The sequence below is a fragment of the Monodon monoceros genome, unplaced genomic scaffold, assembly GCF_005190385.1.
Source record: "Monodon monoceros isolate NGI ecotype Baffin Bay Population unplaced genomic scaffold, NGI_Narwhal_1 Super_Scaffold_2, whole genome shotgun sequence".
In the NCBI taxonomy this organism is placed as follows: domain Eukaryota; kingdom Metazoa; phylum Chordata; class Mammalia; order Artiodactyla; family Monodontidae; genus Monodon; species Monodon monoceros.
Window position 1 is genome coordinate 30,500,993 of NW_021703776.1, and position 14,964 is coordinate 30,515,956.

A 14,964-nucleotide genomic window follows, 5' to 3' on the forward strand; every position below is an offset into this window, starting at 1 on the left:
TATGAATCAATATCTTGATAATAGTTTTATTATTTAAAACATATCTTTTAATATTCCAAAGAATTTGTAACCAACTAAAACACTTCATCGTCTTTCTTTAATTCAGGGACAGAATGAAAATTAGTGACACCTAAATACACTTACAGTTTCTTTCTTCATTACTCAATTTTTTTTTTGCTGTAATTTCCAAGTAGCATTTTTTCCCTAATGAATATCTCTTTTCCATTTCCAGAAATTTTAATTCTTGAGAAACATCTTAGAGCCTCTTTCATCAAATTTTATTATGAATTTGCTATTAATTTCTAATATTGATGCTCAGTCTTACTTGATGCTTGAGATATTAGTATTTTTCTTTGCACCCTTTTACTACTTTGTACTTCTCTTACTACACATATCTTACTATACTTTATATTATATTCACTTGATACCTTAATTTTCCCCGGTAGATTATAAGCTTCTTAACTGAAGGCAGAATTTATGATCTTTGGGCCAAATCTGGCATGCTCCCTGGTTTTTAAAAAGTTTTATTGAAAAGCAGTGATATCTGTTTGTTTATGTATTGTCTGTGGTTGCTTTTGTGCTACAGTGACAGAGTTGACTAGTTGCAGTGGAGACTGTATGGCCCACGAGCCCAAAATATTTACTATCTGGCTCTTTAAAAAAAAGTTTCTTGACCCCTGTGTTAGACCATTAGTATTGTCCCACAGCTCTTAGATGCTCTGATCTATTTTATTTTCTCTCCGTTTTGCTTTGTGTTTCTGATTAAGTTCTGTTGATCTATCTTCATGTTCATTGATTCTTTCCTTGACTATGTTGAGTCAACTAATGAGCCCACTGAGGGGGTTCTTCATCTCTGTTACTGTGTTTATTTCTAGCCTTTTCATTTGGCTTTTTCTTATAGTTCCTATCTCTCTGCTAAACTACCCGTCAGTTCATACATGTTGTCCCTCTTTTCCACTAGAGCATTTAATATATTAACCTCAGTTATTTTAATTTCCCAGGTAAGTACAACATCAGAGTCATCTCTGAATTTGGTTCGGTTGGTTTTTGTCTCTTGATAGTGGGTTGTTTTCTTCTTGCTTTTTGTGTGCTTTGTAATATTTGATTGATCATTATTTTGTTCATGGATAGGACAGTAAAGATTGAGATAAATATTATTTATGCCTAGAAATGGATATGCCTCTTTTCTAGGATGTTGGTAGAGTTTTTGTAGGCAGGAGTGAGCTGGGACTGGATTCGTTGCTGCTATGATTACCTGTATTGCACCACCTACTCCAAATTCCTTTTATGTTACCTGCTACTTATTGCTGGAGGGTTTTTCCTCAATACTCTTGCTCCGTCCTCAGCTTTTAGCTTTCCGGGTGTGTCTGTACCTCAGAGAGGGTCTCTCTCTGTGTTCTTGCCCCTCCTCCAGCAGTAGAGTGCTGCTCCAAGTTTCTAGATGTGTACTAGCCTGGTTGGGGGTGGGGGGGAGGAGAAGTGGTGTTTTCTGTTGTCCTCGTCTAGCCTCAGTTCTAAGCAGGCCCTATGTCCCTGCTTATCTGGGTGGGAGTTCCTCAGTGGTCCTGCCTCCCCTCCAGTGGTAGGAGACCTCTGGCCTTCCTTCTTCTCAGCATAGGATGATTTCCTGATCCTCCCCTACATGTAGAGGCTTTTTTTCTTTTTCTCTCCCTCACAGCAAGAGTGAGTTGGTCTTCACCTCCGCCCTCGGGGTGAAAGGGTTTTTCTGCTCTTTCCCCAAAGGCTTTAAACTTTTGTTCCACTGAAAGTGTCTGGCTGGATCTGTCTGGTGTCTTTCCTGCTCTGGTGGCCACTCTTCTCCTTCAGGCCTGCACTACCAAGAGCAGCTTTCTCTGGTCCCCCGCCTTGCGCTTAGTTTTTCTTATGAGTGCCTAAAGGTGGTTTGTGGAGAAGAGCTTATGAGTGGGTGTGACGTCCCCTTGTATCTGCTTCCAGAGTTTTTGTACTCTTGTACTGGCCCACACCTGGCTTTTAGAAATTTGTTGAAAAGTTTAGCTGAATTCTTTTTACCCACCTGCATTGTGGCCTCACTCTCTACAGGGGCACCTAGCTGCCATTGGGTTTCGGGCTACTTGGTTGCCCTGTGACCTTAGCGCCTTGTTGGATTCATGAGAAGTTATGATTTTGTAGATTACCTGGCTTTATCTTGTTTTTAGGGTGAGAGCAATGCTGCTTCCATTTTTTAGGCCTCACTTGCACGCTTGATGTAATTCACACTTCTTTATTTTGTTGTCAGATGAGCAAGCCATTATTTCTCTGTCCGTTCCATCATTTAGCCAATTTTTAGGAAGAGTTTGGCCATATCTTTGAAAATTAATATACACGTGCACTTTTTTCCCAGTATCTCTGTGATATTTGCAGCATATGTCACGTACACTTCTAAATGACTATGCGAATGCAAAGAAGTAACTACTTAGGATGCTGCAAGCCACAGTAGTTGTAGATTTTCATTAAAAACCATGGGAGTTACAGAGTAGTTTGACCATACAGTGTTCTGAACATTATTCTAAGGTATGTAATTTATTATGCTCTGACTTGTTTTGAAAGAGTAAAGTGCTTTGAGATTGCCTAGCTTTTTGGCTGTCTGTTCTATAAATAGACATGTTCTTTAGAGAAGAAATTACATCTGTAAAATTTTCTTTGCTATTAATAGGCTTTCAGATACAGTTGAAAGGAATTCAAAGATTTAGAAATATATATTTAATGAGGGTGGAATGCTAAGCAATGTGCTAATACGATCTATTATTTTCCTTATTAAAGACAAACAGTTTCTCATTATATCTTGTTCAGTTATATAGAATTAATTTAAAGTAATTATACTTCATTTAATTTTATAGTTATAATGGAGAATGGGATCTAGCTCAAAAAGCATTGGATGATATTATATACAGAGCCCAGCTAGAATTATATCCAGAGCCATTGCTGGTAGGTGTCTCACTTATTTATGTAAATTTTGTAATTTAAAATTTCTCAATTTAGAACTATAAATTGAGAAGTAGCCATTTGTAGTGCATTAATACATTATTAGTACTCAGTGATTCATGTTCCTGTTATAGTAGAAAAATTTGTTACTCGAAAAAGGTATATATAATTTGAAAATTTCATTAGGCTAACGTCTTAGCCTGATATGAATAGTCATTTTCACTTCTAAGAATATTCTCATTAACATGCTCAAGCTGCATTTATTAATTAGCATTAGGCATTTGGAAATATAGTTTAGTATTTTGGAATTTTAAATTTCATCACATATATTTTTAACCATGTTTCCTTCTGCGTTCTTACTCCTCACTTTAGAGGATCTTATGAAAGATCTTGAAGGAATTATTCTTTTTAAAAATCTGTTAAAATTTAGCATCTTGGGATAAACAACATGGTCCTAATGTCTTACACAGGGAACTATACTCAATATCCTGGGATAAACCATAATGGAAGAGACTATAAATAAAGAATGTGTCTGTCTGTGGATAACTGAGCGAGTTTGCTGCACAGCAGAGGTTGGCACAACATTGTCAATCAGCTCTACTTCAATAAACAAATTGAAAAAAGAATTTAACATCTTGTTTTATCTAAGGGTATAATAATACATCTGTTTAATGCCAATCTTGAACTATGTTTTTCCTTTTTAGGTTGCCAATGCAATACAGGCTTCATTGCCTCATGGTGCCATGAAATCTAGTAAGGAGGGTACAAGGTGTATTCAAGTTGAAATCACACCAACTTCCTCTAGAATATCGAGAAATGCAGTAACCAGCATGTCAATAAGAGGTCATAGGTGGAAAAGACACGGTAAGAAATAAAACACTCCTCAAATTAGAGGATTGTTATTGCTGTCCCCTTCTTCTCTGTACTTAAGGTGCTGTAACTTCTAAATTTAGTAAATAATATCATAGTGGCATGGAATAAAGAGCTGTTGGATCACCTTTAACTTTTCATTTCTTATCCATGAATGGCAGGCAATAAGAATACAGAGCCCCTTGTGTTACGTACACGGATGAAAATTTATTTAAACGTTGTATTGGCTCTTAAATTTTATTTCAACACAGTAGGAGAGTAGGAAATGCATTTTTCAATTATTAACACATTTTGGGTTTCTATTCACAACTATTTGCAAATATTCCTTAATGTTTCTGATTTTTCAACTTTTTAGCAGGTAAACTTGCATATTGAAATGGAACAACCAATAGGGACTTTAACATTTTCTTCTGGACGTCTTGGTAAAGAATCCCATGGTATTGATACAACTCTAGGCATTTCTATTTTCTAGAAGTTAATTTTCTTGTAAGATTGTTTGTTTTAGTATCCCTTCTTGACTGCTTCATTTTATTTAAAAATTCTACTGGAAGTGAATTTTATTTACCATGACCTTCTTAATGCTTTCCATCTCTCTCCATTCTCTTATAACTTATTATTTAATTTCTTGTTCTTTTTATAACTCGCCTCCTACCTAGAAGTTGTTGTAGTGGGCAAGAATCAGTGTAAGGAGATTACTGTCACCTTCCTAGAAGTTAACCATAGAATGGGAAGCAAAAAGCCATTTCTTTGCTCCAAGCAAACATATATATTGGAGTAAAACAAAATCGATTGTTTTCTCCTTGCTACAAACTGCAATGAAAATGGTAGCTCCTTTTGGTATATTTGATAGTTCCAGTTGTCTCTATGATATCTATAGAGAAAATGCAAAAGTGAGAAGAGTGAGATTATTCACTGCAAAATAGAAAGTTGATGATGAGAACAGCTGCCATTGTTTCTACTCAGGGAATCTAGGAGACGGTATGTCCAAAAAAAAATGATGATGAAATTTTCCAGCTTAACCAATGATCATTTTCAATCTTTTCCTTTTTTAAAGTAATGTGACCAATTCTCAAAAGTCCTTTAGGAAGGCACAAAAGAGGTGGTAAATATTTGCCATTATCAAGGCAAGTTATGCTACTGTTTAAAACATATAGTCAGCGTCTAAACATACATCAGTTTCTTTAGTGAAAATTATGCTACAGTTTGGAACTAGATTACAGGTAGAAAGTCATTTAATTAGATATCACCACGTTCCCCTAGAGATCCGTTTTCTGTTTAAGCATTAGCAAGTGAAAATATACACAGAGGCAATGAACCAGATCGTATGCGTCCGTTGTGGCTGTAATTGCTCCAAAATTACCACTACATGAAATGCAAGAATGAATTTTAATTCCTTTTTCACTTTCCCTTCTTTCTATTTAGGTGGACATATTGGGAACTAGGGGAAAAATATAGGTCCTGCAGTTAAAAATGTGAAATATTGAAGTTTAATTGTATGTGCACGTATGTATGTGTGAAAGAAGATTTGTGTATGTGTCCATAAGTGCATTTAATGGAATAAGATGTGTACCGTGCAATAAAATAGAAATCATTTTCCAGAAATATTGCATAGCAGTAAATTACCAAAACAAGAAAAGACTACTTGAATATATTGTCTATACTAGATTCTTACATGTCTTCCAGATTTTATATTGGCTACCACTTGAAGGGTTGGCACAGTGTCTTAAGGCTACAGCCTTAACCTTACTTGTCATCTGTCTCCCTACACTTATTCAGTCTTAACAACTCTTAACACTTGGGCAACTCCTGTTTATGATAACAAAAAAGTCAAGGATGAGGATTTAAAGAGAACGAACTGTGAAAAGCAAGTCAGGCGCATGTAGAATGTAGCTAAGTCTTGTTTACCACTCTTCTGCAGTGTGAATTCTCTTTATCCAGTGGACTCTAAAATATTCCTAGTCCAAGGTCCTTATTTATCTCTACAGGTAGGTTGCATTCTCCCTTTTTAGAGTAGTCTTGGCTTTCCTTCCTAGAGCAGTATTTTTCATTGTTACCCTGTTTTGCTGAATCGAAAGCTTTTCTGTTTTTCATCTCCATGGTCCTGATTCCTATTTGAAACCTTATCATTGTCCTGGGCTCTAGCTGACACTGGCTTCTTGTGGGGAAGATAGGTATCTTTACTATAGTTCTTAAATATATAGATCATTCTCAAGTTGTAAATTATATTTGTTTATATAAATTATGTTTATTATATTACATTCACATATGAATTATATATAAATTATAACAATTTTATTAATTTTTAAATTTATTTATTAATTAATTTTATTAATTTTTGCAGAAACAATGTTAAAGGGCATGTGGATTCCTGGGTGATCCACAAAAGCCTTATCATCTTACAATGTTTCTGAAGCACAGTACTGTCGCATGTAAGCTTAGTTTATGACTGTGTGAAAACACATTTAGAGTTTCTTTGTTTCATGGAATGCTAAATGTGTTTCGTGTTCCACCTCTATCCCTACCATTCCCTTCCCACACCAACCCTCCCAGGAGGAGGGATTTCTTCCCAGACCCTGAACTGTATCATACGGTAGGAATATGGAATATGCAACTTTAAGGCAGTGATGATGAGGGTTGGGGAAGGAGAAGGGACAAGAAACATGAACTTTAAGGAATACTCTTTTTTTTTTACTCCTTGTCTTTTTCCTTGTTATTGCTAATGCTGGGAAAGAAGAAAGCAATTGGCCCTTTTTTTTTTCTTTTCTTGGATCTCTTCCCTTTTTCTTCTCTTTTTTCTTTTATTTGTGTCTTTTTAAAAAATTGAGATATAATTGACATATAACATTAGTTTCAGGTCTACAACATAATGATTCAATATATGGATATATTGTGAAATGTGATCACAGTAAGTCTAGTTAACATGCATTTCCACACATAGTTATGCTTTTTTCCCCTCATGACGAAAACTTGTAAGATATTCTCTCTAAGCAACTTTCAAATACACCATACAGTCTCATTATTAACTATAGTCACCATGCTGTACATTACATCCCCAAGACTTATGTTTTTATAACTGGAAGTTTGTACCTGTTAATCACTTTCACCCATTTCAGCCACTCCCACTTCCCACCTCTGATCTCTGTATCTAGGAGTTTTCTTAGATTCCACATATAAGGAATCTCATATGGTATTTGTCTTTCTCTGTCTGACTTATTTCTTAGCATAATGCCCTCAAGGTCCATCCATGTTGCTACAAGTGACAGGAGTTCCTTCTTTTATGGATAAATAATATTCCATTGTATATATACCACATTTTCCTTGTTCATTCATTTGTCGATGGACATTTAGGTTGCTTCCATATTTATGTCTTTATTTATTGCCTCTCTCCTTTTTTCTCCATTTTCCATCCTAGCTGGGGAGAAGAGGGGCAGGAGTAAATGAGGTTGTCCCACAGAAGCAGCCAAGCAGAACTTTCTTTTTTTCTTTCCATCTCCCTTTTTCATTAAGGAATATAGATAATTAAGCCATTAGTGTGTTTGCACATCTGAGTCACCAAAAATTGCACACGCAAACAAGTACATTAAATTGGAGCAGTTAATCACATGTATTCTTTTTATTATTTGTAACAGAAAAAATCTCTTTGTCTTTACAGCCAAAACCAATTCATGGTTTAGTCTTTCGAAAATTAATTTGGAACAATTTTAATCATTTGCATTCAAAAATTTTTTTCTGAGCTCTTTTAGAATGTATCAATATTTCAGGATTCTCTGAAGCTTCACAGATCTGCCATTCTTTTCTTAAAGTTAAGAATTTATCTATAGTTTATATTTTAATGGAAAATGTCCTTTTGGAAGGTAAAAAATTACTTTAGCTTTAGGATTTCCACACATTTCAGAACATATATCCCTTGCCATCATCTTGTTATTGTTAAATAACAACCCAAATTTCTAGAATTATATTTTGGACGGTTCAATTTTTAAATTATTATTATTAATAGACTTTATTTTTAAGAGCAGTTTTAGGCTCACAACAAAATTGAGTGGAAAGTACAGAGTTCCCATATACCCTCTGACCACTGCCCTCTGTCAGCATGCTTTATCCGCCCTGACTATCAACATCCCAAGCCAGGGAGATGTCGCAAGGCCCTATAATTTTAATTCTGATCAGACAGTGACTAAATAGGGTGATTTTTAAAGAAAGGTTGGTTTCAGCTGAAATATTGTTTTGGAGAGACGTGTTTGAGAACTAGTGTGTTTGCCTGATTTTCCCCACTTTTCACTTAATTATTTTAATATTGTACTGGCATGGCTTAACTTAATGTTGTGTTTTCAGACTTTTTAAACTTTGTGTATAAATTTTTGAGAAAGGTTTAATGAATTCATAATTCCATGTCAATACATATGTTTGGAAAGTAAAATTACAATGTAGAGTTGCTGCTTTTGACTTTCAAGGGTCATAGTTTCAGAATTAATAGCTTTATATATATTTATATAGATTTGTTAATTATTTTAAGCATATTGTGTTTCACTTAGTATGTATTTTTTTAAACCTAGATTTTTGAGCCACCTACAGATTGAGGGCTATTTAGAAGTCATAATTTGAAAGTAAAATGCAATTAGAGAAAGATAATAATTGAATAAAGATTTTAAAAAGCATTAAGTAAGGTAAGAGAAGAATGTGAGTAGATTATGACCGTCACAAGAATCGAAATGAAAATTCCAATAAGAAAAATAAGATAAAACAGTGAAATAATCAATTTTTAAAATTAATAAAAATGCAGTTTTATTTTCTTAAATATTTATTACGTTTAAAAAATAAACAGAACTAAAAGGAAAACAGAAGGTATTTCTTTATAATTATGCTTCTGTTCTATAGTTATTCTTAAATGTTGCTTCTAAAGCTATTTTAATTATCTACCATTTCAGCTATGAGAGCCCTTTTTCTTAAATCCCTGAATGATTCTCTACAAGATTCTATTATACAATCTATACTTATTTATTTCCTTGTACTTTTCCATTCCTTCTCCTCTCCCAGAGCAAATTTAATTGCTATTTTTTTTCTTTGTCTCTTTCCTCACCACCGCCACCATTATGACTCACTCTTCCACTTTTTAAAAAATTATCTATACTTGGAACAATGTAACAACTTTCCTCCTTTCTTTTAAAATGGTTGTTGAAATACCCATTCCATAAAAGTCCTCTAATTAAGTTATTGTTGCAAATAATGAGTGCTTATAATTTTTGCCAACTAGTTATCTGATAAAAGTCTTATCTAGTGAAATCCTAATTCTTTATTACTGCCCACCTTTTTTCCACTTGTGTATTTGTGAGATAATGAGACAAGTCAGTGAAAAGCATTTTGGTATGCTTTAAAGCACTCTGTAAAGGCTGACTTTTATTAATTTAAAACTATTTACTTTGTTTTATTAACTGCTCAATAATTGTATTCTTGATAAGCTTTTTTTAGCCAGCTTGCTATTCAGATCATCCTGTGATTGATCAACCCTTTCATTGGCTTTCCTCAATTTGAGACAAACATGTTTAGTTTGAGTGTAATATCAAACAAAATAGTATACATATGTGATATAATAGTAACGATCAGTTTAATGATTTTTTTGTAATTTCTAAAGCCCTGAGGTATAGTACTTTATTATCTGACATGTATAACACCATTACAGTCAGGATTTTTTAGAAAGTTGTTTTAATACTTGTTGTCTCAATCCCAAATTGACAGGTAAATAGAATAGATTGAACTTGTATTCTCATTTATGTACGGTTACAACTGTTTGCAACAGGTAGGTGTAACAATAAAAGCAATATTTGTAATCTAGATTCTTTGAATTTTGCCCTGCTTTTGGTCCTGGAATATGTTAAATGGTTTATTTTTATAATATTGCATATCATTATTTTGACTTAGGAGATCCAAGAGTACAGAGTTTTAAGCAGTGAAAAAGAATGGAAAATAAGTACTATATATATTTTTAAGTCTTCTAACTTAGTAATACCAAATCAGTACCCTGAGAATTTTAGAGTATTTAATTAATTGTATGGAATGTTTAAGTGAAAAATGAAACAAAATATAGTTTACATAGAGTGAATCTAAAGAAAGTGAAGTTTCATGTTGTTACAGCTGTTTATTGCATTTTCAGCATTAAGTTCCTATTTAAAGGATGCCAAGGTAGTTAAATAAATTTAAACGATTATAATAAAATTCAAAGATACCTGTGATTATATTTTTAAAAAATGACAAAAAATGTGACTTGTTTCAGTTTGCCCAGTGATCTAGGACTAACTTATTAGATGAGATAAGAAATGGAACAATAAAAAGATGCAATTCATGTTGGAAAATAGTTTATTTAAAACTGATTATTTAAAAAAATGGATATTGATTTAGAAAATGTTAATAATTTCTATCATATAATAACATATTGATAAATAGGACATTAATAACTTTCTAACTGTTGAGCAAATTGGAATAATTATAAGAGGTATATTTTAGTTAAATATTTTAAAAAAAGATTATTTGTAAATATTTCAAAACATTTAACCTAGTCTTTCTAGATACTGCAGAAGGTAAATGCCATAAATCTTGACACGGAACATTTATTTTGTTAATCAGATTTTATGACTTTATAAGTAAAGCATTTGAGGAAAAACAAAATTGCTGATAGTTATAAAAGCATTTTGAAAAATGAAGAAATGGTAATTTTAAACTCAAAAGTAGCAAACTTTAAAGAATTGGCTATTGGAATTCTACATGTACAATTAGAAATTTATAATGCTTATGTTTTTATTTTAAAAGTTGTTTAAACTTTTTAAAGAAATTTAGAAAAAATCATTTTGAGAAGCTCCATTATTTTTAGATTCTAAAATGCTGTTTGAGGAACAAATTTTCTTTTCCCAATATAGATGATAAAACATTAGAACCAAAAATAAGCATTTCCTTCTGACCAAACTTAGCATTGCATGAATTTTAACTGACATTTTTGATATTGACCTTTTACTCATGGAAGACAAAATAATATATTAGAAAATATTGGGTGACACAAAGAAAAAGGACATATTGACCAGAGAGCTAAAATACAATTGACACATGTGAACATAAGGCTTAAAGAGGAAGACAGTAGTCTTAAGAATTCTGGCCAACTTTAGAAGCGAACAAAAAATCTTAGTTTATTTCTAGATAAAATGAAGTAATTTTTTCTACAGAGAAGCAAGATAGTTAAAATTATTTGTTTTTTGAGGCAAAAACTGTTGTTTGTAAATGTGTTCTACATTTTTTTTTTTTTTTTTTTACTAAGGTTGCCTTATATAATTCTGGCTGTAGTTAAGGAACTTATTATTTATTGTTATTTATTATTGAGCTTTACCCTTCCCCCAACCTTTTAAGGAGCATTTGTTGTACAATGCGCACGGAGGAAGAAATCAGCTTTTATAGATAGTTTTTTAGTAGATGTTGCTTACCTGTTTTTGGTCTCTCTGGTCATGAGGATCTTTAATCATGGAGGATTCACCTGATCCAGCAGCAGTGTTGGCAGTTCTCAAAGCGATTTTTTTTTATACTTGAGATTAATAAAGATGACAAGTTATTGCAAATAATTGAATTTACCTCGATAAGGAGAATTGTGTCATTTACTATATACACAAGTTAAAGACTTGCCTGTTCTTACTTAAGGAATCTGGTAATATTTCCTAACCAGTGTGTCCGTAAATAAATTGTTCTTGTCCAGACTGTGTTTTTTCTTTGTGACCCAGGCTGCTCTTTTCTTACCTGGAAATTCTGCTTCTGGCTTCAGGATTAATATTACTAAATCTTAGTAATTCATGTTCTTGCTCAGAGTGCAGCCCCTTAACTGCCAGGACCTTATTCTGTGTTTCTATGGCAGCTTTACTTTACTCTAATCTGCCTTGCAAATTACTGGCCCAGGCTGTGGACTGTTACAGTGCTGTTCTTTCTAACCCAGGACACACTTCATGCTCAATATTTTGTGTTATACAGATGTGACTTCTATTGATAAAGAATGCTAATAAAGTACCCAAATAATTTATCTGTGTACTTGTCAATGGCTGCCCATTGCAATCAGAACAAAGTCTGAGCTCTGTACTATGGCATAGGTGGCCCTGGTGATGTCTTACCTACCACTGTGACCTCATTTGAAGACCACTCTCATCTTTCCTTCTAACCCTTCAACGTTCTAAGCCATTTCTGCCTTAGGGTCTTTGTACTAGGAATTGGGGATATTTGAGCTGAGATTTGAATTATTAATAAGTGCCAGCTTGAACTCTCTTCCTCCACATTGTTGTGTAGCCAGTGCTTTTTCATCATTCAGATCTCAGTTCAAATATCCTTTCCTCAAAGAGGTCTTCCCAGACCACCCGTCTAAAGTAGACTTTCTCCCCACTGCCCTGCTTACTCTTTCCCATTATTCTTTTCTTCATTGCATTTTCCACTATCTAAAATTCCCTTGTTTACTTAATTCCCATACTACAATGTAAGTTCTGTGAGGGCAGTGTCTTTGTCTGTCTGGTTGGCCATTGTATCCCCAGAGTCTAAAACAATGTCTAGCACGTAATAGGTGCTCAAGAAATAGTTGAATGCATGAATAAGTGAATAAATGATAAATTTATAATATAGACTGAGCAATTTACTTCTTTTTTCCTTATTTTATTGAAAAACAGTGCAACAACATGATAGTAAACTGGGTAGAGGAATATTCACTTATAATCCCGGTATTTAAACAATTACCATTTTACAGCTTTTTTTTCCATACATATATGTATTTTTCATAGTTACGGTCTAATTAATTTTCTTTTACATACTGTGCTTTTGTTGAGTTAACACTGTCAAACATTTTCCCAAGTTCTTCTAGTAAGTCCCATTATTTTAATGGCTACATAACACCACATTGAGTTTATATTCCAGCATTTACTTAACCATTTCCTTAATATGCTAAATAATTTGTTTCTAACTTTTTGCTATTATGGATAACACTGCAATGAACAGCTTAATGAATATAGAAAACATTTGTCTTCCATTGAATAGAATGAATTGTAAACATCAAACTGGGTAATATGAAATTGTTCAGGTATTTTATGACATTTAAAATATATCTTATAAATTGTAAAGGGATATGTATGACTTTCTTCTGGGGTCTACTCTAAAATACTTTTCATAATTAATGTCAAAATTGTATGATACAGATTAATTTTTTTTAATGTCAGCTTATTTTATTGATTTTGCAAATGAATTTGCAAGTGTCTTAGGTCATAACCAGGTTCCTTTCTTTTTTTGTTGTTTTTTTGGATTCACCTTGATTGTCTTTTTTTTTTTTCCGGATTCCTTTAGACTTATGAATCAGTCTGAGTACAGAGTTGTGTAAATTCTGTGAATAATAAATTGTTCCTTTATTTAAATTGTCACTTTTAGTAAGTAGGGCAGCTGTGAAAAAATAGAAGCTAAAGCTAGGATAAAGAGTTTCATGAGTGACATAATGGAATAGATATTTGGGATTATAAAGTTACATATGAGAGAAATCACAACTTTTCATGATCAGTTTTAATGATATTTGCAATTTGTTTCACTTTTTTTTTTTTCTCTCTCCCTCAAAGCCAGAAGAAATTTTGTAGGGAGAAATGATTTGAGTGGCTTTGAGAACCAATTTGGAAATGTCTGTTAAAAGTATTCTTTAACTCTCCTCATATCTGTACATGGAGAGAATATTACCTATTTATAGAGGTTATACAAATAAAATATTCTCTGAGAAGTTTCTCTTTGGATTTTTTTGAACTTTTCAGATTATTTGAAGTCAAATGTAAGTACTGTTTTTTTATAGGTATAGAACAATCATGACACATTTTGCATAAAATTTTAAGTTCTGGGCTTTTAAGCAGATTCTGTTTTCTTATGCATTTATATACCCTTAAAACATCTCCTTTATGGTCTTTTTAAAGAAAGAATAACTTTCTCTTCTTATCCTCTGGATAACATAATAAAAGAACTATAGATTTAAAAATAAAAAGTCTTTCTGATGTTAATAAGCATTTTACTAAACCTACATTTAGAGGCAGCTACTACACTTTTCTAAAACAAAAATCCTTTGCTTTTCTTTGCCATCTAAAAATTCTTTTTATTTTGGCCACGCAACCCGTCACGTAGGATCTTAGTTTCCCGACCAGGGGTTGAACCTGCACCCCCTGCACTGAAAGTGCAGAGTTTTAACCACTCGACCACCAGGGAAGTCCCTAAAAATTCTTTTATGCTATACATTATTTTTTCATTTTATCAAGTCAAGTAACACATTCCCAGCTTACCTTTCTCATTCCTTCTTTATGGTCTTTCAACTTTATTTATTTTAATAATTTCACCTCATAACGAGATTCGTTCAATTTATCAAACAAATGTTTATTAGGCACGTACTTAATGCAATCTACTTTCCTAGGAACTAGGTATACAGCAGTAACCAGATAAAAATCCCTGGCCTCATGGAACTTACATCTGGTAGACAAGATAAATAATTGTAGGTTAGAAAGTAATGAAGTGCTAAGAAGAAAAAGAAACAAAGTAGGGAAGAGGGCATATGAAATATGGGGAATATTGAAACTTGATGGGATGATCAGGGAAGACTTCACTGAGAAGGTTTTGAGAAAAGACCTGAAGGAAGTAAGGAGGTGAGCCACGTAGCTATGTGGGGAAGAGCATTCCAGGCCTAGAGAATAGTAAGACCAATAAGAAGTTGTGTGTAGGGGGATTGGATCACAGAATTATATAGGGGAAGAAGTTGGAGAAATAATAGGGAGCAAGATAACATAACAGATGTTTGCTATGTAATTATCTTTCTTTATCCTGTAATTTTCCTGAGAATTATATTTCTTTTCTTTCTAGCTCTGTGCAGAATTACATGTTTTTCTTTCTATGAATTTACTTTAATAAGCAGTTTAAAAGTTTTGTGGTTTTTACCATTTTTGAGTGATAACATACATAAATGAATTAAAGATTTTTGCTTGTGGAAAAACATATCTTGTTTTTCCACATGCCAGTTAATTTCATGATTAAAAAAAATTAATGTTATTTTTTCTTGGGTTGCAGATCTTTTACCATTATCCCAGTGAATGTGATTAGCAATCCAATTGCCTATTGCTATTTTATATAATA

At 33.0% G+C, this 14,964-nt stretch overlaps 1 protein-coding gene across 9 annotated transcripts in view; it reads left to right on the plus strand.

Annotated features, from left to right (window-relative positions):
• Window positions 1-14,964, plus strand: part of FAM126A (family with sequence similarity 126 member A) — a 149,138-nt gene that overhangs the window by 62,567 nt on the left and 71,607 nt on the right. For all 9 annotated transcript variants that reach the window (XR_003795086.1, XR_003795087.1, XR_003795090.1 and 6 more), the window contains exons 9-10: window positions 2,859-2,946; window positions 3,648-3,807. Coding sequence is in view for 3 of the 9 variants with exons in the window: in XM_029232897.1 (XP_029088730.1) it covers window positions 2,859-2,946; window positions 3,648-3,807 (248 nt within the window). In the remaining 6 variants the exon portion in view is untranslated. The remainder of the gene's footprint in view (window positions 1-2,858; window positions 2,947-3,647; window positions 3,808-14,964) is intronic.